General features: G+C 34.5%; 1 protein-coding gene across 1 annotated transcript; it reads right to left on the bottom strand.

The window, feature by feature from the left end:
• Window positions 1-357: 357 nt before the first annotated feature.
• Window positions 358-24,708, bottom strand: LOC133174156 (uncharacterized). Its single transcript, XM_061309214.1, has 8 exons — window positions 24,689-24,708; window positions 16,954-17,904; window positions 16,782-16,861; window positions 16,384-16,617; window positions 2,621-2,769; window positions 2,386-2,523; window positions 2,101-2,269; window positions 358-606 (listed from the first exon to the last, which is right to left on the bottom strand). Coding segments are annotated over exons 1-8 (1,929 nt in total). The 5' UTR covers window positions 24,691-24,708; the 3' UTR covers window positions 358-400.
• Window positions 24,709-26,339: the final 1,631 nt, after the last annotated feature.

The following is a 26,339-nucleotide window of genomic DNA, read 5'->3' as shown; positions in this document are numbered from 1 at the left end:
TTCAAGATATGTAGTGATGACATGGTATATTATTAATTTAAAAGGGGGAAGCCATCCGTTTTGTCTAAAAAGGAAACTAGCTTATGTTTACTTTGAATTTTTTTTTTTTTTTTTTTTAGAAAATGCATGAAAGAATATGAAAAGATTTTATTTTCATAATCAACATTTGATATTATGTCAAATAAAAGCATTGTACTACTATATGTAATTCTGTTCACTGGCATTTTGACAAGAAACATAGTCATTACATTCTATGTGTCTGTACAGACCTCCATTTTTACGTCGGTGGGAGAAACATAAACAGAAGAAAACCAGGAGGATACTGGAGATGGGTCAAAAATGGAGAAATGAAGGAAATGACAAATTTATAGTTTTTATTTATCATTCCATCTTAAACACATTACAATCCGCATTTCTTCAGCAGTTGATCAATCTGTTTATTTTGATTTTGACTGAAATTGTCCATCACAGAGAAGACACGCCCCTCTGCCTGTAATTCCTTTAATACTGGGTGTCTTTTGACAGACTGGAGGCAGGGATTATATAAGTCACGCCCATGTAAATCCCGAGATTCTCTGTCATTAACATAGACTACCACCACGGTACCTGTAAATAAAACAGAGACAACATTAAACAATTGTGCGATAGCAACATCAGAATCAAAATATTTTATTTAAGAAACACTAGCTCTATACACATATCATAAATGGATTTTCCATATTTTCTTAGTATTTTTTTTACAATGAATATTTTTTTTAATGTTGAGTATAATATTTCATCAATTGTAATTTTCATAGAAATGATTTACAGATGAACCTCGGGACAAAATGCACAAGAAAAGTTTTGTTATTTGTCCATTTAATTAAAATATCAACTATTATACCAAGAGGAAATCAAGACCTCATCAGGAACTTTGTATGCCCCCGTAATCGAAGATTCGGGGGCATATAGTTTTTGCCCAGTCCGTCCGTCTTTCTGTCTGTCTATGTGTCTGTCTGTCTGTCTATATGTCCGCAAAAACTTTAACCTTGGCCGTAACTTTTGCATGGTTGTTGCCAGGGCTTTCATATTTCACATTTGTATTCCTTGTGACAAGACCTTTCTTTGGGTACTATAAAATTTGACCTTTGACCTTGGACTTTGACCCATTTTTTCAATTTTTTTCCAGACTTTAACCTTGGTTATAACTTTTGAATAGTTTGTACTAGGGCTTTAAAACTTCAAATGTGTATACCTTGTGACAAGACCTTCCTTCGGATACCAACAACAATGACCCTCTGAACTTGACCTTGGAGTTTGACCTACTTTTAAAAAAACGTTAACCTTGGCCATAACCTTTTGAACCGTTGGTGCTGGGGCTTTCATACTTCACATGTATAATCCCTGTGACAAGGTCTTCCTTTGGATACCAACAACGTTGACCCTTTGACCTTGACCTTGGAGTTTTACCTACTTTTGCAAAACTTCACACTTAGCCATTACATTTGAACAGTTAGTGCTAGGACTTTCATACTTCACATATGTAATTGTTGTGACAAGACCTTCCTGTAGATACCGAAAACTTTGACCCTTTGACCATGACCTTGGAATTTGACCTACTTTTGCAAAACTTTAAACTTGGCCATTTCTTTTGAGTAATTAGTGCTAGGGCTTTCATACTTCACATATGTAATTCTTGTAACAAGACCTACATTTGGATATCAACAACTTTGTCCCTTTAACCTTGGAATTTGACCTACTTTTGAAAGACTTTAATTTTGGCCATAACTTTTGAACAGTTGGTGCCAGGGCTTTCATATTTCACATGTGTATTTCTTGTTATAAGGCCTTTACCTGGGCACCATTAATTTTGACCAATTGAAATTTACCATGATGTTTTGACTTACTTTGAAAAACTTTAACCTTTTCCATATCTATTCAATGGTTGCTGCTAGGGTTTTCATATTTCAAAGGTATATTCCTTGAGACAAGACCTTACTTTGGGTACCAACATATTTGATTTGCCTTTGAGAAAGTTTTGCCTTTGATACGAGTTGCCATAAGGGGCATCAGTGTTTCACAAACACATCTTGTTTTTTTTTAAATCTTTTTAATACTTACATCCCATCTTCATAACACCTTGTGTTGTGAGTCGCCTAAGGTCACCAATCTCCGAGTCTGGGTCTTCAAGAATGATATTTCGATCATTTCTATCCACAAAAATAAACATTAAACATGAAGGATGTATCGTCAGAATCTTATCTGCTCTGTCTACAACAACCGCAACAATCTGTGAATACAAATGAATTCAAATGAAAGAACTGATCGTCAAAGTCTAAGCAGGACTTGTAGGTGCTTGTTACAAACAATATTTAAACTTAAATGTTAACGAACACTTAAATTTACCTCAGTATTTGTATCAGTTGAATTCAAAGCACGCTGCAGCATTTCCTTGTGGACTTTTTGTGTCTTAGTGTTGAAGCTAACAATTCCAATTTTTTTGTTTAAATTTTTCGGATGTATCTGATCGAGTACAGAAGTATGCTGTAAAGAGAATGTAGTACAATAATATCTTGATGAAACAATCCTATCAATGACTGTGTTTCTGTCAATGTTCATATTTAATAAAGCGAAATCCTACCGTTCTGTCACCCACTTTGCTATGGAACTTAACAGAGCTTTGGACTTGTCCTGATAAAATGGGTTGTGTCTCTTTGCGACGCATGACTAGATAAGTTATTCCAAGGAATATTAGCAAAAATATAACCAGAAATAGCAGGATATAGTTACCTGTTAAAATAAGATAGTAAATCTGTTATAAAAATGGAAACAATCTCTAAGTAAATCAAAGTTCTCAGAAGTACAGAGAGTTGGGCTCATTTACAGAGTAGTAAATAAAGACCGTTTTTCATGAGACATGCAAAGTAATAACAGATAACATGAAGTTCAGAAACTGGAAGAATATAAAATACAAAAAAAGTATATTTCAATGGAATAAAACAAAACAAGAGGCCCATGGGCCACAACGCTCACCTGAATCAACATGTCCCTGTCATATGGTCAGCAGATTTTTTTTCTATTATACATTATGTAAAACTTTTGTGACTATATTGTGACGCCATCCTACCCCCAGCTGTCATGATTTTTATAGATGTAACAAAACCTACTCCTCAGGGTCACGATTTGAACAAACTTGAATCCACACTACCTCAAGAAACTTCCTTATCAATGTGACCAGACCCGTACAACGCAGGGGGCCTTTTTTTAATTGTCAGATATTTTGGGGAAGTTGCCCCCTCCCCCTTCTTCCACTTTTGAAACCGTTTGCTACGGGCCTGGTGACTAAACACGAGATTGCTGTTCCTGAGAGAAAGATTTTAGAGAATGTTTTCCTATACATCCCTACGTTAAACTCTGATAGTGCATAATGCCCTCATCTTACCCCAGGGGGTCATGATTTGAACAAAATTGAATCTAAACAACCTGAGGATGTTTCTTATGGAAACTGTTCATATCAATATGACTAAACATCGCTTTTCTGTTCTTGAGCACTTCTGAAGATTTTTTCCTATAAATTCATGTAAGAATTTGATCCCCCCATTTTGGCCCCATCCTACCCCCGGGGATCAAGATCTGAACAAATTCGAATCTACACTATGTAAAGAAGGTTTCGTGTAAGTTTCAACTTTTTTGGCCCAGTAGTTCTTGAGAATTAAGCTAGAAGATATTTTTAAAGAGATACCAGTAAATTTTCACTTATTCCTAATTATCTCCTCTTGAAAGACAAAAGGTGATCAGAAAAGCTTTCTTGACAAATAACAAAAAATATTAAATAAAATAAAGTTTACAGAATGTGATGCAGAAAGGGCCATGATCCAAAGATCCATGATGGAAGTTTGTTTGTTGTTTAACGTCCCTCTAGAGAAGTTTTCACTCATATGGAGACGCCGCTACTTGCCGGTAGAGGGCTGCAAATTTATACCTATACTCGGCACTCAGGGCCATTGAGCAGTGAGGGATCTTTTTTGTGCCAGCACCTTCTGTGACATGGGGCCTCGGTTTATACGGTCTCGTATAAAGGACCGGTCTCCATGTCCCGCAGTGGGAAAAGAACCCACGATGTATGGGTCAACTCCTTACTCTGCGACTCTAAAGCAAACGCTTTAACCACTGCGCCACGCGGGTGACAGTATCAATAGATTGACTGTGTGTTGTTTAACGTCCCATTCGAGAATTTTTCACTCATATAGAGACGTTACCTTAAGCCGGCGAAGGGCTTCAAGTTTAAACCTATACTCGGCACTCAGGGCCATTGAGCAATGAGGGTTCTTTATCGTGACAAGGGACCTTGGTTTTTAAGGTCTCATCCGAAAGACCCGTGAACTTTCACATCTAATGCCGAGCGCTTGGCAAAGGAAAAAAACACTACCTACGTTTACGTCTTCGGATTGATGCGGCGCGGAGAAAGAGAATCGAACCCGGGCCTCCCGATCCAATGCCAATTGAAGAAATGGGAGAAAAATCATTACTATTAATGTTTATTAAGAAAATTCTCCCGTTTACTTTACTTCATTTAATTAGTGTTTGGGTTGTTTCAACAAAGGTTTTGAGTTGGCACTGTATTTCTTACCGTAAATGTAATTTAAGTGTGAAGCAGCAGCATATCCGGTTGAACATCGCGACAAAAGCCAGCTATTGTTCTAAGAGAAATGAGCCCGGCCGGCTTAAAATCATAGACAATAAAATCAAATCCTAAAGGAAGAGGCATTGTTTTCAGCAATTTCTTCCCAATTTGTTTTACAAATCTAATCCATGTTAACTTTACTGATAAGCCATAAATAGTGGTTACATGCATAGTTGCTAAAACGGAAAACGGAACATACAGCGGAACGGAACGGGAAATCGGGAAAAAAGTTGCAAAATTAATCACTTTACAAATACAAAAATCACAACAGAAACGATATACATTATGTAAATTGTTCATATTATCATAATTGTTCTTTAAGTAAACCTTATACGGTACCAGTTTTGCGCATTTCGACAAATTAAAATGAGCGTCACTCTTCAGTGACGCTCATGCCGAAACGCGGAGATCCGAAATATTTAAATTAAATAAATAAACTTTGAAGAGCTGAAAAAAGGGTGCCAAAGAATAGAGCCAAATACGTCAAAGGATCAGAGCTACGCATGATGGAGATAATCCTTAATTTCTTAACTCACGCGTATTCCCTTGTGAAGATACAGTATTCGATAGTTATATAAACCATGGTATGAGCGAACACAACATAATTAGTGATTAGAAGTACTGTTTTGTCTCTATTGACCCGTAATTGTACTAGGACTGAGTGTCACTATAAAGTGTTGTGTATTGGTGCTCTGTTTACAGATGTTGCTTAATTAGATATTTTACTTTATAAATTTTCAAAACATGTATACAAATGAAATTACACACAGATGGTTCCTGTAATAAAGCAAAGTAAATAAAACAAAAACAAAGAAAAAAAACCGTTCAAGAAATAAAACAAAAATTAAAAAGAAAATATAATCAAAGACCCCCCCCCCAAAAAAAGAAAGAAAGAAAAAAGAAGAGAAAGTTAATGAAATGTGGTTTTAATAGAAATAATCTAAACTAGAGCAGAGCTCGTTGCAAAGCAACGAGTAGGTCTTCCGTTGGAGCTGCGAACAGGAAGAAGTGACCTTGAGTCAAGGTCATGCCACATTCTAAGGTTATAAGCAATCTTGTAAGGGGTATCAACTTGCAATGTCTCACCAGTAGAAAGACAGTTAAGGAATGTTGTTTCTCCGTTGATGACCTTGAACTCGTTCAAATGACCTTGCATCAAACCATGACACACTCTGGTTATAAGCAAACCCCATCTATGTGTTACCGACTCGACAAGTTAACACATGTTCTTTCAGACCATTCATCCAGTCAAAACATTCTTTCCTTAGTGACCCTAAATTTAATCAACATGGCCGTAGGAACCGGGGGAGGGGGGCACGGGGGGTGTGGGCGTACCCCCCAATAATTTTGCCGATATATAGATTACTATAGTAGACATAGACATAGATACTATAGCTTGTGCCACCTCAATAAAAACGTTGATAACCTTCTTTTTTTTTTGCTTGTCAAGGAATTTTTGGTAGTTGGTGACCTTTTTTTTTTCGCTTGTCAGGAAATTTATGGTAGTAGTGCCCCCTCAACTGTCAACTGAAAATGTATGGCTGTCCCCCCCCCCCCCCAAAAAAAAAAAAAAAAAAAAAACTGAATTTGCTTCCTCGTTTCATTAAAAAAAATCCTACGTGACAAGTTTGCGTGATCACACCAGTAACATTCAAACACCACTATTTCATTTTTACACATTTAAATCGACACAATCAATCAACGATAATATGTTGACGGTGCGACCGTTGGGGGGAGTGCATTGTTCACTTAATTTTAAGATCCTCCTCTTCAAACAGCACGAGACATTTGGAACGTCTAGACTGTGACGTCTCATGACGTATGTTAGCTGTATTTCCATAAACGAATTTTGAAAAGTGCAAACATTTTAACAAAGAACGTTTAATCTACTATATGTATGCAATTCCATTAATTAAGGTGATTTTTTGGGGTGAATTTTTAGTTGTTGTTACCGCGCGAACGAAGTTAGCAGCGTCGCTATAAACAATCTAACTCCTCACTCGTTTAATTGTGACGTCACAATCGTGAAACACGACGTTTTGTTGCAGGGCAAACATGATGGACACGTGACTTTCTCGGCCAATCAAATTCTATTTTACTAGTGATTTTTCACTTGTAAGCTAGTTTTCACAGAGGTATAATAAACGTTTTTAGACCATACATCGAAATAAATTATCATAATTTCTATAGTTGTAATTTATTAGGTTCAACTCACTGCTTTAAAGGATCATTGTAAATGTTTTATGCCCGATTTGGATACTGAACAACGTGATTTTTGAAACACTGATGCCCCCATATGGCATCTTATGGTGAAAGTTAATGTTTCTCAAATGCAAGTCAAACTCCATGGTCAAGATCAAAAGATAAAAAAAATGTTATTACCCAAATAAAGGTCTTGAACAAAGAATATACTGTGAAATATATACTAGTATGAAAGCCACAGCAGCAACAGTTTAAAAGTTATGGCGAAGGTTAATTTCTTTAAAAGGTCAAACTCCAAGGTCAAGGGATCATAATTGTTTGTACTTGAGGGAAGGTCTTAATTGTTACAAGGAATACACATGTGGTATTAAAAAAGCCTTAGCACCAAAAAGTTAAAACCAAGGTTAAAGTTTTTCAAAAGTAGGACATACTCAAAGGTCAAGGTAAAATGGTCAAAATTATAGGTATACAATGCCAGGCCTTGTCACAAGAAAATTACCTATGTAATATAAAACCCCTAGTACTAGTCATTCAAAAGTTATTGTCAAGGCTAAAGTTGTTTAAAAGTTGGTCAAACTCCAAGGTCAAGGTCAAATGGTCAAACATATTTATACCCAAGGAGGAGACTTATCACAAGGGATACAGATGTGAAGTATAAAAGCCATAGCACCAACTGTTCAAAAGTTTTGGCCAAGGTTATAGTTTGGTAAAATTTTGCGAAAGAGGATCAAACTCCAAGTTCAAGGTCAAGAGGTCAAATATGTTGGTACCTGAAGGAAGTCCTTTTTACTAGGAATACACATAAGAAATATGAAAGCAGTAGTTCCAACCAATCAAATTTTATGGGCACAGTTAAAGTTTTTGCGGACAAAGAGGCTAACACAGTCTAACAGACAAATAGACAGGTGGACAGGACAAAAACTGTATGCCCCCGGATCTTCGATTACAGTAGCATAAAAAAATGTCGACGTCTTTGGATTTTTGCATTGGCCTTAAATCTGAAAATCCAAAGGATTACAAGGTGCATTACGATACGCTTTCACATCATGTTCTATAACCCAGAGCATATTGTCTGCAAAGATAAATATTTAATTCAGTATTTAATTAGCTATGCATAATTATCTATGTTGTTTTAAAAAGGAAATATAAAAAAAAATATTTGTTTTATATTTTTCGATGTAGAGATATACAGAAAATGTTTTCCAATTTTAAGTCCTATCGCAATACACATTTAAAAAAAGTGTGTGTTGGAGGGGGGGGGTCATTACATTTTTGCTGGGATTCGCCTATGTATGACCGTAGAGAAACAAAGAGTGGGGAGGGGGCAAGCAGCAACTAAATCAAAATTTACATATTAAAACTACAGCAAAAGACTATTTTCAGAAGGTCTGCCCCCCCCCCTCCCCCGTACAATCCGCACAACGGACCTGTGAAAAAAAATACTGATCCTACATTCAGAGTCCCAGGGCACCAGGAAAGAGTGGCAAAAAGAGAATATCGGTTTATTTCAGTCTATAAGTCGAATCAAAATATCTTTTCCTCAAGAGTCTTCTTTCTTTGAGTCCATCCCAGTGATCGTGTGATTTATTTCATTTATTTTACGTTCTGTACTGGACTTGGAAAATGAGGACATCTTTAGGTTCCTGAGCTGGCCTTGAAGCCCGCAGAACAGATTTTCTGCTTTATGATAAATTCAAGTGATATGTAATTCGGTATTAATTTTGTGTTGATTTTTTAATGTTAATTTCATCAAGAAATATGAAAAATTAATGTTTTAACTGTACATAGTGAGGCATTTTTTGTGTGGAACGATTATTTTGGGGTTTTCACGATTTTTTCATATGGTACACATGATGAGTAAGTGCAATAAATATAATTTGTGGAAAAAATGTCCAACAAGCCCCGGGGTTGAATATCGGGGGGGGGGGGGGGGGTCTGTCCACAAGTACCTGTTGTCAAGCCCGTAGAAAGCAATTTCAGTTTTTTGGGAGGGGGGGGGGGCAAATAGAAATTTCCACAGGTACTTGTTCTCGATTTTTTCCTATGGTACACATGATGAATAAGTGTAATAAATATAATTTGTGGAAAAAAATGTCCAACAAACATCAGGGTTGAATTGGGGGGGGGGGGGATCCTGTCCACAAGTACCTGTGGAAATTTCTTGATACATAACAGAATTTAAAAGCATGTATAAGACATCAATTGAAGGGGAGAGGGCACGGCCGTAATTAAAAGTTATATAGAGACTAGGAAGGAATGAACTGTCGTTAAATTTTGATTGGTTAAGAACTATTACCTAAACTCTTCACTTTCACATTTTCAATTACAGATTCTTGTTTTTAAAAAAAAGCTATACATGTACATTTATATGTATCTATTAGATGCACAAATTATGTTATTAATCATTTTATCTTAAAGGAAAAGTGAAAATCTCAATCAAACTTGTTCCGCACATTATGCTCTCTGATTCATTATGTTGTTCAATTATAATGGCAAATTTGCTGAAACACAGAAACATTTTTCATGTCAGGGTAAAAAAGCTATGTATGGTGTAAATAGTAAAACCAGGGATTTGCATTTTAACGTAGAAACACAATTAGCAGTATTCGATACCTATATTAACAGTGTAATGAGTTATGGAGCTGAAGTATGGGGATTTCACAAGGGTCAAGATATAGAAAATGTTCACTTAACTTATTGTAAAAGAGTTTTAAAAGTCAGACAAAGCACCAGTAATGATGCAGTTTATTGTGAATTAGGTAGATTTCCACTTATACTAGAAAGGAAAAAGAAAATTTTGAAATATTGGGTGAAATTAAAAAACAGTGATAATTGTATTTTACAATCATGTTATCAAGATATGGTGGAAAATAATGATGAATGGATTGTAAACATTAAGAAAGAATTTCAAAGGCTTGGTTTAACTGACATGTATAATAGCAATTGTATTGATAATAATTCTCTGAACATCGTATTTCAAAGAATGTATGACGGTTATAAACAAGATATTATGGCAAGAATTTGTAATTCTCCTAAATATTTTTTATATCAACATTTAGTGGATAATGTTGTACTACAGACGTATTTAAGAAAACCATTACATTCAAAGTATAGAATACCTATTAGTCGTTTAAGACTATCAGCGCATGATTTAAAGATAGAGAGGGGAAGGTATTGTAACATAGAAAGAAAAGATAGAAATGTGAAATATGTATATCAGATGAGATAGAGGACGAATTTCACTTTGTATTAAAATGTCCTCGATATGAAGAACTAAGAATTAAATATAATTATGAAGAGTTATTATTTTAAAAAACCATCAGTATTTAAATTAGTACAGTTACTGAGTTCCACAAATACTAAAGAACTATGTAACCTAAGTAAATTTCTGTATTTTTCTTATCAATTAAGAAATGATGTTTTAAATAGTGTACAATAAGAAGTGATAATACATTAATGCTATTGTTTATGTAAATGCCACATGTAATGTATATTGTATAGCATATACTACACTTATCCTGTGCAAAGCTTATGTATAAATATTTATGTACATATTTTGTATACCTATGAGATGTAATGTCTCTGGTTCAAGTAAAACAACAAACAACATTACTCAACAGATGCTTCATATACATGTAAGATGGGAAGACTGCAGACTGCAGGTGTGATAAATTCACATCATGCAGCTCCAGCCTTAATTCCAACTTTGTTCCAAAATATTATTATTCAACGCGAAAAATTAGAATAAGCCGAAAGAATATTTTGAATCACTTCAGAAATGCTGCCGTAGCACCAGACTGAGTTCACAATATCGAGTGATTTTGATTGACAGGTGTAGCGCCGTTGTGCATGGATTTCGTGTAACTATACATGTACTGCAGATTGTGGTTGAAAATAATAAACAAACAGATCTAAAGAAAAGATATTGTATACTGTAGAACCAGTTCATTCATGAAACGAATTTAGTCGTATTATGTTGGCCCATGTTAGATTTGACAGGTTAATTCAATGGACCACTGTCATTTAGGGTATTCCGAATCACCCCGCATATCGCGACTCTCGGTAATTTACCTTACCGCTGTACCTCGCACGACACATGCACAAGTGTGACAACCAAACAGTCATTATTAGTAAGGTCTATACTTATTGCATACAACAAATAAAGAGGTAAACAGAATGCGTTAACTAAAAGAATTAATTATTTTAATTCATTAACTTCCTATCCTTTTCGAAGAAAATGCCCGTGTAGAAACGTTGCATGGTATTTCTCATCGACGTCGTGGCGTTGTTGGTGGATGAAACATGGCATATAAGGTATCGATAGAACGGCAATTTTATAAGCTTTTATGAGTATTATTTGTTTTTAATAACACCTCAAAAATATACTAGTTATGGCCGCATTTGTAGCCCCCTACAGTTTCGAACCACGTGTGTACATGCCCCTAGCCAAATAAATTGCACACGCTACATGTATACTTGTTATATGTCAGATTAATATTTTTTTTTTATAACATTGTTTTTCTTAAATGCAAGGGGTATGAAAGTAATGATTTGACAAAGCAAGAGCTATAATAAGACTATCCCGGGTCCCGGTATACACGTGATCAGTGTTGATCAATGTTGATATGTACGAGCACACGTATGCAGTGATATACGTCATTCTTAATAATCATGAAATCTAAACATGAGTTGGTTTAATTCCTTTTCACAATTTTTTTTATCATCATTATATCATTATTTGGTAGCCTACTCGTAGAATTATGACAGTTCAATGTTAATTATTTGCATTAAAAAAATCACATAGGAAAAAAAAAAATTACAAAATTATCATGATCAGGCCCGTAAGAAGCAATTTCACTTTGATGGGGCACAACCATACATTTTCAGTTGGGGGGCACTATCACCTACCAAAATTCCTTGACAAGCGAAAAAAAAAATGTCATCAGACGTTATTATTGAGGGGGCACAAACACATAGTAGCTATATTTTCTATAGTATTCTATAAATCGGCAAAATTATTGGGGGCACGGCCCCCCGTGTCCCCCCTCCCCCCCCCCCCCCCCCCCGGTTCCTACGGCCATGATGATTATATTTACAGGACAACAATTTACAATCAGGTAATTTCAGAAAGTAATATTCTGTTGGTATTTGCTTTTCTGCATGATCCGCCTCTGAGAACGCTGTTTTATAGTGTGTCTACAGAAGGGGGGGGGGGGGGGGCTTTAATAACTTAATAAAAAAAACAACAACATTCAACAAGAAAATAATTCTTTTTATTTTTTTTTATACTTTTGGTAAACAATACCAACTAATTCATTAATTATAATGTTGTTATCTGACTGTTTTTAGCCATTTACCTGGTTATTCGAAATACCCGGAAGTGACCTGCAATACACTAAAAAGGTGATGTAAATATAACCCCTGTCAAGGCCTGTATCGTAGATAGACTCGCCGTGTAATGTAGATTTGATTTTTCATTGAATTGGCTTTCCTTTAATACCAACCAACCATTTATAAAATTGTTAATAAAATCGTTTACAGTCAAAAAGTAAAAAGTGATTCGGAATACTCTAAATGTACCCGTTATAAAAACAACTCATTATCAACTCAGTGGACCGATAATTTACTTCAAAATAAGCTATAGATCAATAAAATTGATTTCAGATTAACCAACAAAATAATATGAACATAGTTAAAGCCGTACACAAATATATTAAAAAATCGAAAAGATTTTTATGAATACGCAGCGTAACCATTCTGTACCTATTAAAACCCCTTTCCTTTCTTTCTTTGCACCCCCCTCCCCACTCTTTTCTTATTTCCCTGCACTTTTTTTGTATTGTACATATGTTGGTTGTACATCACGTGTATATGTATATATCATTTTGTTTGTGTTGGAGAGGACAATTCTAAGTTGGTAAAACTTGTGTCCAATCCTATTGATTATGTTTCAATAAAATATGTTTAAAATAAAAAATAAATAAAACTAATATTTTGTTGCAAAGATAATGTAAAACAGAGACCGGGGATTTTGTATTTCTCTGTATTTTAAACACTCGATATGCGTACATTTGGGGCGCTCTTGCATATACATGTACATTCGAATTCATGATCGTGCTTATAAAAAGAGCATGTTCTGTACTTGCATGCATGTATGTATGTATGTATCCGTAAAACTTTCCGATTTTCCCGAGAATTCATCCTCACAATGTCAATTAAGGTTCCGAAATCACAATACCTTGATATTGTGAGGATGCCGAGAATTGAGAAAGTCACCTCCACTTACAATTATCATGCATGTGTACATGCAGTTTAAAACACGAGACAGAAAAATAAATTGTTGCAAACTTAATGGTTAAGTCGGCAATTAAAATGCGTAAAACTTGAAATGAATAAATGCACGGGCGGTAAGGATTGATAAAAATAAGCGTGAGATAGAGTAAAATAAAATAATATGTAAGATTCGAAATGATTTCAAACCCAATTTTCCATTAATCGCTATGAGTACACAATGTATTTTAACACCGATATGACCCCGGCTCTCTGCGGCCACGTGTGCACGAAGACTGGGTTACAAAGCGACAGAGCAGAATGTAACCTGTGCTGTAAGAAGGCGTGAATTATTGTATGTTTAAAAGTATTATTTGATGTATATAGTTTAATATTTAATGAAGAAACAATTAAGAGACTGATAGTAAAAATTATACTTTACACAAGTATTAATACTTAATACTTCCATCACTAATTGCAATTATTTGCCTTAGCACCTTTTCAATAACAATTGAATACAATTACACGGGACAGAGAAATAAATTGTTTGTTTGTTGTTTTTTTTTTTTTTTTGTTTTTTTTAAATCGTATTGTTGTGTCGACAGTGAACAGGCCGGTAAAAGCGATTAAAATTCGAAATGATTTTATGCACTAGTGTTTGGAACGCTTAAGATTAAATCAAAGATGAGATTAAGTTATCTTAAAGATTCAATATAAATAAAAAAAAAACATAATGTTTCATTAGTCGTTGTTTCTGCACGATGGATTAAAAACGTGATCACAGTCTTCACAGATATTTGTTTTGTTTACATGGTTTATGACCGCAGGTGGCTGGTCGATGGTGACCTCGGCAACGTGGGATCGCGGGTTGTGTTACATAACTAAAAACATTTAGGTGAACATGGAGAACGTAAAAAGGCACAGTTAATGATCATTAATTATTCGATGCTTAAAGTTTAATATTACTTATATAGTTATATAGATACATTTAATTCCTTCCTTTATTAGAAGACGCTGTTCTCTTTAAAACTAAATTAAAAAAGAAAAGAAAGTTGTAAAAAAATAATTTATGAGTTAACCATAGAACACGTTTAAAACCTTATTTAGAAGAAAATTAACATTAAATACAGTAGGGTATATTATTTATAGCGAATTTGTTTAAGTTATACACACGAAGAGTTCTGATTTACTTGCCGAATGAAAACGCTTACCTGTTTAAACATTGTTCTAAGTGTTATACATTTACTTTATTTTGTTCTTATAAGGTATCTACATGTAAATAAAATTTTAAAATGAATGCTTCGTAGCGAACACATGCCAGTTTATATTTTTCAAACAATCTTTGCCAATTACTACACTGCATGTACACGTAAGTTGTTTGTGCTGTGTAGAGCAACTATCAGAGTACACAATGTATTTCAACATCGAGGTGCCCGCGGCTCTCTGTAGCCACGTGTATGTAAACGAGGACTGGACTACAACACTTAAGACACAAAGCGGCAGAGATGGATGAAACTGTTTGCTATATTACAAAGACTTGAATTATAGTACATGTATGTTTGAAGGAATTTTTATTTATGTTAATGTTTATTTAATTCTATAAATAATAAATGGACATTCACAAGAGTGATGGTAAAAATAATATGTGCGTAGCATGCGTAGTAATTACAATTATTTACCGAAGCCCCCATTCAATTACAATTGCAGATGAATTAAAATACAACAACACGGGATAGAGCAATACTTTTTTTTAAATGTATTGTTGCGTGAACAGACAAAAACAGCGATTAAAATTCAAAATGATTTTTATGCACCAGTGTTTGGAATTAAGATTATAAAAGATCGCTAAAGTAATCTTACTGATTCGATATAATTAAAAACATAACGTTCCATAAATTAATAGCTCTTTGTACAAAATTGACATTATACGCGATCACAAATACTAGCTTGGTATATGGCCACAGGTGGCTAGTACACTGGTGACCTCAATCAACAGCGTGGGATTCGCGCGTTGGGTTACATAACTAAACATCGAGCTGACCATGGAGACCGTAATATGCATACAGCTAATGATCGTGAATTATTCAATGCATACAGTTTAAAATCACTTACAAAGTTTGTTGTAATAATAAACGTAGAAAGATAGATTTAATATTCTCCGCTTTTGAACACTATTAATCTAATTTAAAAAAGAAGAAAAGAAAGACTAGTTGTAATAAATAATTTAATAGTGAACCATAAACCACGTTTTAAACCTTATTAGAAAGAAAATTAACATTAAATACCGCAGGGTATATTATTGATAGCAAGTCTGTTTAAGTTATACACATGAAGAGGTCTGATTTCCTTGCCGAATGAAAAACGTTACCTGTTTACCTGGCCTGCTTTCTAATTCGTATTACGCAATACCCATGGTATACTCGAACAAAACAACATTTTCATTAGATCAAAAAGGTGTAAAAGAACAATTTTGTTCCCAAGATCCAGATCGAAATATTTACCATTTTTGAGTTATAAAGCAAAAACTTTTAAGGGCCCAAGATCCCTAATCATAGGGGCCAGCCCCTTTTAAATAGTATAATATGAAAGCCCTTGCAATTATGCACAACTTTTGTTCTACATGTCTTAACAAAATATTTCTAGTTTTCAAGATATAAAGGAAAATATGTCAAATTTTTTGCTGTTTTCCGCGTTCTAACTTTTGACCCCTCTCTAGCGCCATTTTTAATGCAAAAATCAAAAAACAAAAACCGATGTGCACAACTTCAATGCTTCCTCTTTTCAATTTCAAAGGGTTTTGTGCTCCAATTATAACCATTTCTGAGCCTTTGTCTGGAAATCGGAGGCATGCAAAATTCAATCAAAGGGGAATAACTCGTGAACAGAAGGTAATTTCCGAATTGTATTACGGTATTCTGACAGTGTTTTGTAAAGTCTAAAAGCTCTGAAAATTTGAACAAAATCTGTTTAAAAATGAGGAAGATATGAAGCGTCAAAGTTGGCGTCTAGGAAAAAAAAAAAAGAATAATCTTAATCATCACAATCAGTAGAAGGTCTTCCGTTGGAAACGGAAGACCTTAATAAACTGTGTACAAATTACAAAGATAATAGGTTCCCTTAAAATATGGAGTAAATCAATTGTTACTGACATTTCTCTACAAAGCCATGTGAACAATCTCACTTACCCTGCTCTGTCATCAATTGTTACTGACATTTCTCTACAAAGCCATGAGAACAATCTCACTTACCCTGCTCTGTCTGCTCCTGCTCCATCCACTTCATCTTCCCGGCCAGGAAGGGAAGTTTTTCTCTCAGGTTATCCACCATTTTTTGAAGGTCTACCATTTTTGCATACAGTCTGCTAATCTCATCTTTCTTTTTCTGTACTTCTTTTTCTAGATTGTCAATTTTACTGTCGAGTTTTGAATTTTCTAGTTTTAGGGGTCCAAACTCCTCAATGATATCAGAAATTTTCTTTAATGCTGAAATGTTCAACATTTATACATTTAGTATTTATTATCCTTTAATAATATCAATGTACTCATATCAAAGTTATATTCAAAAATGAACCTTTGAAAGAAACGTTGACTATTAATATAAGGAAAAGCAAGGACAAAAACATTATTACTATCATATAGTTTTATACCTTCATCTGTTGTTCTTGGTACATGGATCGATGAAAAAGATGCATTCAGCACCAAATATAACAATAAAAGAATCAAAAGACTGAAAAAATAAAGTAGTAAACACATTGAATTTTAACCAATACAAAATACAAATCAGGTGAACTTTTAGGATTTTTCGACTATAACCCTTACCCATAGAGAACCAACACAATTGTAACTGTTTTGTTCTTTATCTGTACATCTTGTGTTTGAGTCTGTTCATCTCTTTTACTAGTATCAGAAATTGAAATTTCATTCTCAGAAACTTTTATGTTTGCAGGGAACTCTGATTCATTTTGTGTTTGAGTCTGATCATCTCTTTTACTAGTATCAGAAATTGAAATTTCATTCTCAGAAACTTTTATGTTTGCAGGGAACTCTGATTCATTTTGTGTTTGAGTCTGTTCATCTCTTTTATCCAGAATCGAAATTTTATTTTCAGAAACTTCGAGTTTTTTACGGCTCTCTGCTTCATTTTGTGTTCGGATCGGTTCGTCTCTTTTTTCAAAACTCTTTTGATTTTCATAAACGTTGGGTTCTTCGTTGCATTTTGTACCACTTCCTTTCTTATCTCCCTTGTCAGTACGTTCAGTTTTACTTCCTTCCACAGAATGGCAATCCATCGAATTATTCGTTTCATCAGGATTGTCAGTTTTTTTGCCTGGACTTTTATCAACAATTCCCTCAGAATGATTGTCAGTGTCCCCATTACTAGTTCTTCCATGCGGTCTGCATGTGTTTTCATCAGGAGTTTTTGTAAATGATCTAACTTTGAAATCAGCTGTGCTTCTTGTAGAATTGCCCAAGGCATTCGCTACCTCGGTCGTTTTCTGGGTGTTTTTGACATTCTCTGTGGTTTTAACAGATGAATTTACAGCATCATTAGTACAATAATCGCTTTGTTCTGTTGAACCATTTTTGTTCCTTTTCTGTTTTTGGTTAAAATATGTCTTGTCACCATTGTTTTCATCACCATCTCCATGGATGACTTGTGGACAATTTTTCATCTCTTTTTTCTCGTTACCCACTGCACCTTGGTAACCAATCTCCTGTGTATTTTCACCTTGTACTGGTGTTTTATTTCTTTTGTTTTTTTTAGGTCCCCTGAAAAAATGGCATCCACAGTAGCTTAATCATATTTTAATGTCAAACCTTAATCAGAACTGTCCAAAATGGACAAATACCTCAGCTTGGCCTTTTTTCTTCAAAACAAGAGGCCCATGGGCCACATCGCTCACCTGAGCACATTGGCAAGGCAAAAGCACAAATCAGTTCAGTATAGAAAAGATTACGGGGGAGGGGGGGGGGGGCTTGATTTTAAACTACCTGATGATGCTTCCATGTCAATATAACAAATGGCTTTGTTGTACTTGAGAAGATTTTTTAAAAAATTTCCCATATATTCCTTTGTAAAAATTTGATCCCCAATTGTGGCTCCTCCCTATCCCAGGGGTCATCATTTGAACAAACTTGAATCTTCACTACCTGAGGATGCTTCCATATCAAAATGACTAAACATGATTTTCAGTTCTTGAGAAGAAGATATTTTCCTGTATGTTCCTATGTAAAATTTTCGATCCCCCATTATGCCCCATCCCTATCCCCTGGGGTCATCATTTGAACAAACTTGAATCTACACTACCTGAGGATGCTTCCATATCAAAATGACTAATCATGGCTTTGCAGTTCTTCATCAGAAGATATCTTCCTATACATTTCTATTTCAGACTTTGATCCTCCTTTGTGGCCCCACCCTACCCCAGGGGGTCATGATTTGAACAAACTTGAATCTACACTACCTGAGGATACTTCCACATAAATATGATCAATCAGGGCTTTGCTGTTCTTGAGAAGAAGATTTTCAAAGATTTTTCCTTCATATTTCTATGTAAAACTTTTATCCTCCATTGTGGCTCCGCCCTACCCCGGGGGGTCAGGATTTGAATAAATTTGAATCTACACTACCTTAGGATGCTTTCATATAAATATGACCAATTTGGGCTTTGTTGTTATTGAGAAGAAGATTTTTAAAGATTTTTCCTATATATTTCTATGTAAAACTTTGATCCTCCATTGTGGCCCCGCCCCACCCCCGGGGGTCATGATTTGAACAAACTTGAATCTACACTACCTGAGGATGCTTCCATTTAAATATGACTCATCATGGCTTTGCTGTTCTTGAGAAGAAGATTTTTAAAGGTTTTTCCTATATATTTCTATGTAAAACTTGGATCCTCCATTGTGGCCCCGCCCTACCCCCGGGGGTCATGATTTGAACAAACTTGAATCTACACTACCTGAGGATGCTTCCACGTTAGTTTCATCTTCCCTAGCTTTGTGGTTCTTGAGAAGAAGATTTTTAAATGATGCTATTAATTTTTCATTAATTCTTTATTATCTCCCCTTGAAAGAGGGCGTGGCCCCTCATTTGAACAAACTTGAATCCCCTTCACCCAAGGATACTTTGTGGCAAGTTTGGTTGAAATTGGCCCAGTGGTTCTTGAGAAGAAGTCAAAAATGTGAAAAGTTTACAGATGGACGGACGGACGGAAAGACAGACAGACGGACTACAGACAAAATGTGATCAGAAAAGCTCACTTGAGCCTTCGGCTCAGGTGAGCTAAAAAGGTACCAAGTCACTTAAAGTATTTTATGGATCAAAAGATATTCACAATTTGTTAACGTTGACAGTCAAAAGAGCTTTATGCGATATATGTATACTTTTGTCCCCATAAAAGTCAAATTTTGGAAATTTCTTGAGATGTGCTGAATTGTATATATTGTATGAAAAATCTAAGTTAGCACAAAAATGTTATTGTTTCGAAGTAGGTTATTAGCAATTTTTGTTACTATAACGTCAAAAAACTTTGGATTTTGCGTTACCCCATAAACATCACATTGTCTCTACATATATTTCTGACTTCAGTTATGCAGTTAAACTGGTTTTGGATCCATAAAATTTCCACAACTAATCCTCAAAAACGATTACATTTACTGTCAGTGTGTTATAAAGCGCAAAGAATGTACACCGAGCATGTATTATCTATAAGGAAAACATCCGAGAGATATGTTTTTCCTGACGTAATGATCTCTCTCAGTGTTATCGTAAAAGGTAATACATTCTTTATACGCTTCCCTTGCTTTTACATAAGGATTTTCCAACGCACTGCCTGCAATCATTTTTAAGGATTAATTGTGGGATTCTTACGAGTTGCAGAGTCAATCCGATAGCATGAAAACTAAGAAATATATGTAGAGACAATGTCAACCGACATTTAAGGTTGAAATAAAATAATTACATTTTTTTGTGACTCGGAAAAACCAGCGGGGATACAATGTTTACAAACAAACTGGAGTGGTATACCTTTCTCTCTTATAATGTATAGTGGAGTATTTTTTTTGTGTGGAACGATTTTTTGGGGGAGTTTTCCCGATTTTTTCCAATGGCATACATGACAAATAAGTTTAATAAATATAATTTGTGATTTATGTCCAACAAGCCGCGGGGTGGAATATTGGGGGGGGGGGGGGAGGGTCCTGTTCACAAGTACCTGTGTGCCTGACATGAAAATCGTAGAGTTTTGTTGCTTTTCATTTTTCTCCACTGGAGCTCACAAAAGCCGATTATTTTTGGTATCAGTCAATGATTTATAGATAAGATGAATGGATATTGAATGAAACATGTGTAAATAACGATCAGTATTCGATCTCAAAAGTCCATTAAACATTACAAAATAGGAGCAAACACGGACCTATAAGACATCAGAGGTGGGGTCAGGTGCCAATTGAACTTCCGTTTTCCTCTCACATATAAATGAAGTTTAAAGAGAGTGGCAAGGTTCCTGGCTTTCGTATAGAATTTTCAAGAACTCTTGACGTAGGTGTAATGGTACTAAACATGTTATATTGTATATGTACATTTAACCCACCAAACTTATGGAAGGGAATTACCGCCAAAAGTCTATTTATCTTGTTTTTATTCTTATTCTGCCTACTTCTTTATTCTTTGTTATTATTGTAACTATATGTCACTTCATTGTTTTCATATTCGTCTTTATCATGTTTATCACATTTCACTTTGAACTTTTTTCATTCTTCATTTTGTCCTTACTTCTATGTTGCTTTATTCTTGTAAATTCGTTCTTCCAGAGACATATAAAAACCTGGTTTTTATATGTCTCTGGTTCTTCTTTCTTTTAAATTGATAGTTTCTTTAATAAATAATTATGATCATCTCTATTACAAATGTAAATTCAGTCACGCAAACCATGAAGCGCATTCAACGAAGACGAATAGTGTAAATTTAATGCGGCATTATAACGCTAGGTGGCAGGGTGTTCGCTGCGAGTGTTGGTAAAATTAGGTACGCAAACCCGGGCCGAGGTTATTCGAGATTTTTCAATTTTCTGCCTTAATACTTTATCAATCGAACCCAAATTTTCAAGTTATGTTAGTTATAGGTTTATTTGTATTCGCGGTAAAATTGCCCCGAAATGCTCAATATTTTAGATTTTATCAAAGATATTTGATTTCCAAGTTGGTAAAATGGGAAGGTAGTATCAAACTGACATTTTTAGGTGTTTTTTTTTTTTTGACAAAAAGCTAATATAAATAAATTATTCTGATGTTGAACATTATATTTTAACTATTCATAAGCATTTCTTCTTTCAAATGTGCTTTTGTTGCTTTAAATAACACGTTTTAAGAAAATCTGGGTCATTAAAACCGGACCAATGATGGAAACTCCGAAATAATTGTGTATTTTCTGTCACCTGAAAAATATAACTCTATTCAAGTTATTTGTTGGATGATTGAATTTCAGTTTTATTGATATAAAAAATATTAAATATTTTGATAATTACTAGTATACCCTTATAAATTGAGTTGTTTTTCAGGACCCCTATATATTCTTCCACTGAACTCACATTTCTTTATTTCAGGATAATAATTGTTCATGCGCAGTCGCCTGATTCTGGGGACCGGGGCTAGTCTGGTTTTGGCCAACCCATAATGCTCTGCAAAGTAGTGCGGAACGTCATGGGTAGGCGTGGCCGGAACCAGGCTAGACCGGGGCATACTAGAAACTTCCTCCGGTTTTATGAAAATCTGTATTAATTTTTTGTACAGAAATAGCACTTTTCAATAAAGAAATAAATATCTCTAGTAAGCACAAAGTGTTTGACATCAGAATAACTCAGAAAATCATTTTGTCAATGTCTCGTTTGGCAAAAAATACGTAAAATGTCGGCTTGATATTGCCTACCCATATTAGCAAATTGGAAATCAAAAATCGCCAAAAATAATCTAAAATATTGAGATTTTCAAAATATAAATACATGAATATAAATATTGGCAATTTTTACAGCGATTACAGATAAAACCTAGAGACGTAGCATTGTTTTTGAAAGGGGCAGCCAGAGAAAAAAAACACTTACCTTAAAATCTTGACAAGCAAAAAAAAAAAAAATAATAATAATAATAAAAAATAAAAAAAAAAAAAAAGAAGAAGAAGGAAAGAGGAAACTTCGTCAAACTCGAAAATTCTATTTGGGGGGAGGGGGGTCCAACTTCTTTCAGTACCAAATTTTACTCATACATCACCACATACATGGCCCTTATTTGACTACACTGCAACAAAAAGTGGGAGGGAGCAACCAGACTTTCATTGAACATTTTCAGTAGTAAAAAGTTATGGGTAGAAAAATTTTGGTGGCCAGCCCCTCCCCCCTCCCCCCTGCTACCGGTGTCATATAGTGAGAATTCCCCCATAGTGAGTCCCCCCCCCGGAAGTCTGGTTATATACTGAGACTTCCCCTCCGGGGGGGGGGGGGTCAATGGTTATATAGTGAGACTTCCCCTTCCGTGTTTGGTTTGGATTTGATTTACATCGAAGATGTATATATTGCATATTAGGTTATGATCTTATATATCAAACAAAAATAAAGATGTATAGTTTCAAATGAATCAATATAAAAGTGCGCATTAAATTTATCGTGCACAGCAGATTATTGTATTGTTTCGAGACGATTCTTATCAAAAGAAAAAAGACATAATTAGTTTAACAGTAAAGAGGTCATTACCCGTAGAAACATGCAGTTTACCTATGTTTACCTGCATGTTTAAGATGTTTTAATTATAATTAAAAATCACTATTAAAATGCTTTAATTATTTATTCATATATTTATTCATTCATTCATATAGGACGGAGAACTTTTATCCGAACTCTGAAAACGTTAGACTAGTATAAAAACATTGTTTTACAATAAAAAAAGATATTCGGAAACTAAATTAAAGAGGGAAGTTTCGCTATGAGGGAGATAAGACTAACTATATAGTGAGAATTTCCCCCCGGAAGACTGGCTATATAGTGAGACTTCCCCTGGAGAAGTCTCACTATATAGCTAGTCTTTCGGGGGAAGTCTTACTGTACCATCTAGCCAGCCTTCAGGGGGAACGACACCGGGTACATACCTGAACCTATAACATACATCATTAAATTTGGGTTCGATTAATAAAGTATTAAGGCAGAAAATTGAAAAATCACGAATAACCCCGGCCCGGGTTTGCGTACCTAATTTTACCAACAATCGCAGCGAACATCCTGCCACCTAGCGTTATAATGCCGCATTAAATTCACAATACTTGTATTCGTCTTCGTTGAATGCGCTTCATGGTTTGCGTGACTGAATCTACATCTGTAATAGAGATGATCATAATTATTTATTAAAGAAACTGTATCAATTTAAAAGAAAAAAGAACGAATTTACAAGAATAAAGCAACATAGAAGTAAGGACAAAATGAAGAATGAAAAAAGTTCAAATAAAATGTAATGAAGACGAATATGAAAACAATAAAGTGACATATAGTTACAATAATAACAAAGAATAAAGAAGTAGGCGGAATAAGAATAAAAGCAAGATAAATAGACTTTTGGCGGTAATTCCCTTCCATACAAACTACCCTTCCTTGTTAGATTTTGTCAAATCAATGTTTTTACAATTCTCAATGTATTTCCTATGTAAAATGTTGATAAAAAGAACTTACATAATTTTTCACTGTAAGATTTCTCCAAAACCCATTTATTTCATAAAGTTTATGATTAATATACATTATTGTATCGTTATTTCCTATCATATCTAGATATTTGGCTGAAAATGAAAATATAGAAACAAGACACAGATATACCAGCACTGTTCTTTATTTTTTAGTTACTTCCCTTAGAATCTTTTATTATTCATAAATGGCAAAAAGACTGCTTGTCTGTTTAGAACTATAATGTAATTTACTTGATTATAGAAACTTGTTATAAAAATATTGGCATGGATTTGTTTTTAATTTTTATTCGTATTTACTATAAATAGCACCTCCTTCACAAGAACTAGAAACTGTTCTCACCATTTGTCAAATCTTTGCCCTTAATTAATTCCCAACATAGCTAGATTTATCTCTGTAATACAGACTTTATTGGTTTTCACTGAGTATAGAATTTTACACGGGAGATCACTCTCAATCACAGTTTTATAAGTGAAAAAAAACCTCTTTTTTTCTCCGGATAACCGTGACTTGCCAATGTCCTTACCATGCTTAATGAACAACTAAAGAAACACAAGAACGTAAACATTTTAAAACTGCCAAAATACATCTCAAATAAATTTAAGCATTTAAATTTTACGTACAAGGTAGACAACAAAATGCAGATATGATGTAAATAAAAATAAGGCCTACAGCAACCCATTAACATAACTGAAATCGAAAGTAGAATGACACATTTTGACAGCAATCCGCTCGAGGAGATTTGTAGCATATGAGTCAGTTAGGTAGAAAGCATATTATTTCTGCAAGTGTTTCTAAATGGCAAACAGATCTATCAAAATCTTAATACTTACATATTATACCTCTTCCAAACACTATAAATAAACCACTTTTTTCGTCTCTGTATGGAGTACCGAGCCCGATTTTATAAACCGCTGTATGTGCCACAGGTATCACACCGGTAATTGTTTTACTACTAGTATATAATCCTATATAGAATTTTAAAAAAATCTTTAAAAATCAGGTATTTGAATTCATGAAAAAATATTTAGCAGGAAGTGTAAAGGTCAGACGACACGTTCCTCAAATATATATTTTGCATACCTTGGTATTATATCAAAATTTATTCATAATTGTCATTCTTTTGTGATTTCTAAATAGTTTTCAATATGTTTAAAAAAATAAGTACACCAAAAATTGTGACATTGGCAATGCAAAAGATTACCCATAAGAATTATGTAACAAATATCGCCCTTTTGTATCATGCCCAAATGCCTGGTAAGATACCTCAATCTTTGGTGAGACAACTTGTTTAGGGAGTTAAACTTCAATGACAAATTCGTGGGAAAAATTATACATTTTCTAGGAACGTGTCATCTGACCTTAAACATTACCCGTCACATCAGCTGACACCAAAGATAGGGTACGTAAACGGAATTTTCTGATTTTTTCCATCTGCAATCAGGAATACCCTCAAAACCACGTGTTTTCAATGTGTTTGTAGACATTGTGTGTGCACCCCAGGAAGTGGCCTCCCATGCCCTGAGAGAAATAGTTCCTGTCAAATACCTTCAAAATTTTACAAAGTACATAAAATATCCTAAGCAGAGATACCAGAAATGTTAAAATAGAATGGAAAATATAAAATTTCTCACAACAAAAAATATTTCTTTATTATGTATGGAACTACAATTGAAGTTCATTTTGATTGGTCAATTACTGGTGTGATACCTTTCACACTGTGCAGAATGATAGTTGGTTTGGTTGTCAGTTGGGGGAGGTTTTTTTTTAATTTAATAAAAACAAAACAAAACAAAAACAAACAAAAAAACTAAAAGAAAGCAAATTAAATTATATATGACGATTTTTGTTGAAAAAATCAGGGGGGGGGGGGGGAACTTGATTTCCTGTTGTAAATACTGAAAAAAACAGCTACTCCTCAAAAGTGGGGGAATAAGCATCATCCGGAACACATCGGGCCTTTCAAGAAAGACCCGTGGTGTTCCGGATGGAATAACCATATATGCTGAATACAGTGTAAGAGCAATGGTATTTACAAAATTAATGGATTGAATTGTAACAGGAAGCATGAACTATAAACAGCCAGGCATTTTACTTTATCACGAAGTCCTGTGCATTTGTAACTCAGTTTTAAAACTGATCGTATTCAGATCATGCTCTTTCGTATCGAATAAGTTGGGAGACATAAACACCATATGCTGTTGTGATATTTGATTCAATATGTGATGTTGGAATGTTGCTACATAATTAAGGGAAGTTGAGAATGGAAAAGCTTAAGTCAATCTGTTTGTCATACAGTTTAGTTATTTGTTGGCTATTAACGTCTGTAGTCAATAATTATAAACATCCAAATATGAAACAGATGTGCCAAACTTTGTAGTGTTTTTTTTTTCTTTTCGAGTTTAAAGGGATAAATCGAGTAGACATATATGAATTAACGTATCTATTGTTAATTGATAAAACGTTGTCGATAAATCTAAATGT

This window comes from Saccostrea echinata, unplaced genomic scaffold (genome assembly GCF_033153115.1).
Source record: "Saccostrea echinata isolate AGI-Se365-2 ecotype Australia unplaced genomic scaffold, CSIRO_AGI_Sech_v1 ptg000057l, whole genome shotgun sequence".
Lineage (NCBI taxonomy): Eukaryota > Metazoa > Mollusca > Bivalvia > Ostreida > Ostreidae > Saccostrea > Saccostrea echinata.
The sequence above is the reverse complement of the archived record's forward strand: the minus strand, read 5'-3'. Positions and strand labels throughout refer to the sequence as shown.

Excerpts from the sequence above, each read along its gene's own strand:
- LOC133174156 (XM_061309214.1), bottom strand. Across the intron at positions 16,862-16,953 it reads ATTGTGTTGGTTCTCTATGG|TCTTTTGATTCTTTTATTGT; the intron begins GTAAGGGTTATA and ends TTATTTTTTCAG. Across the intron at positions 2,270-2,385 it reads CAACTGATACAAATACTGAG|ATTGTTGCGGTTGTTGTAGA; the intron begins GTAAATTTAAGT and ends TTGTATTCACAG.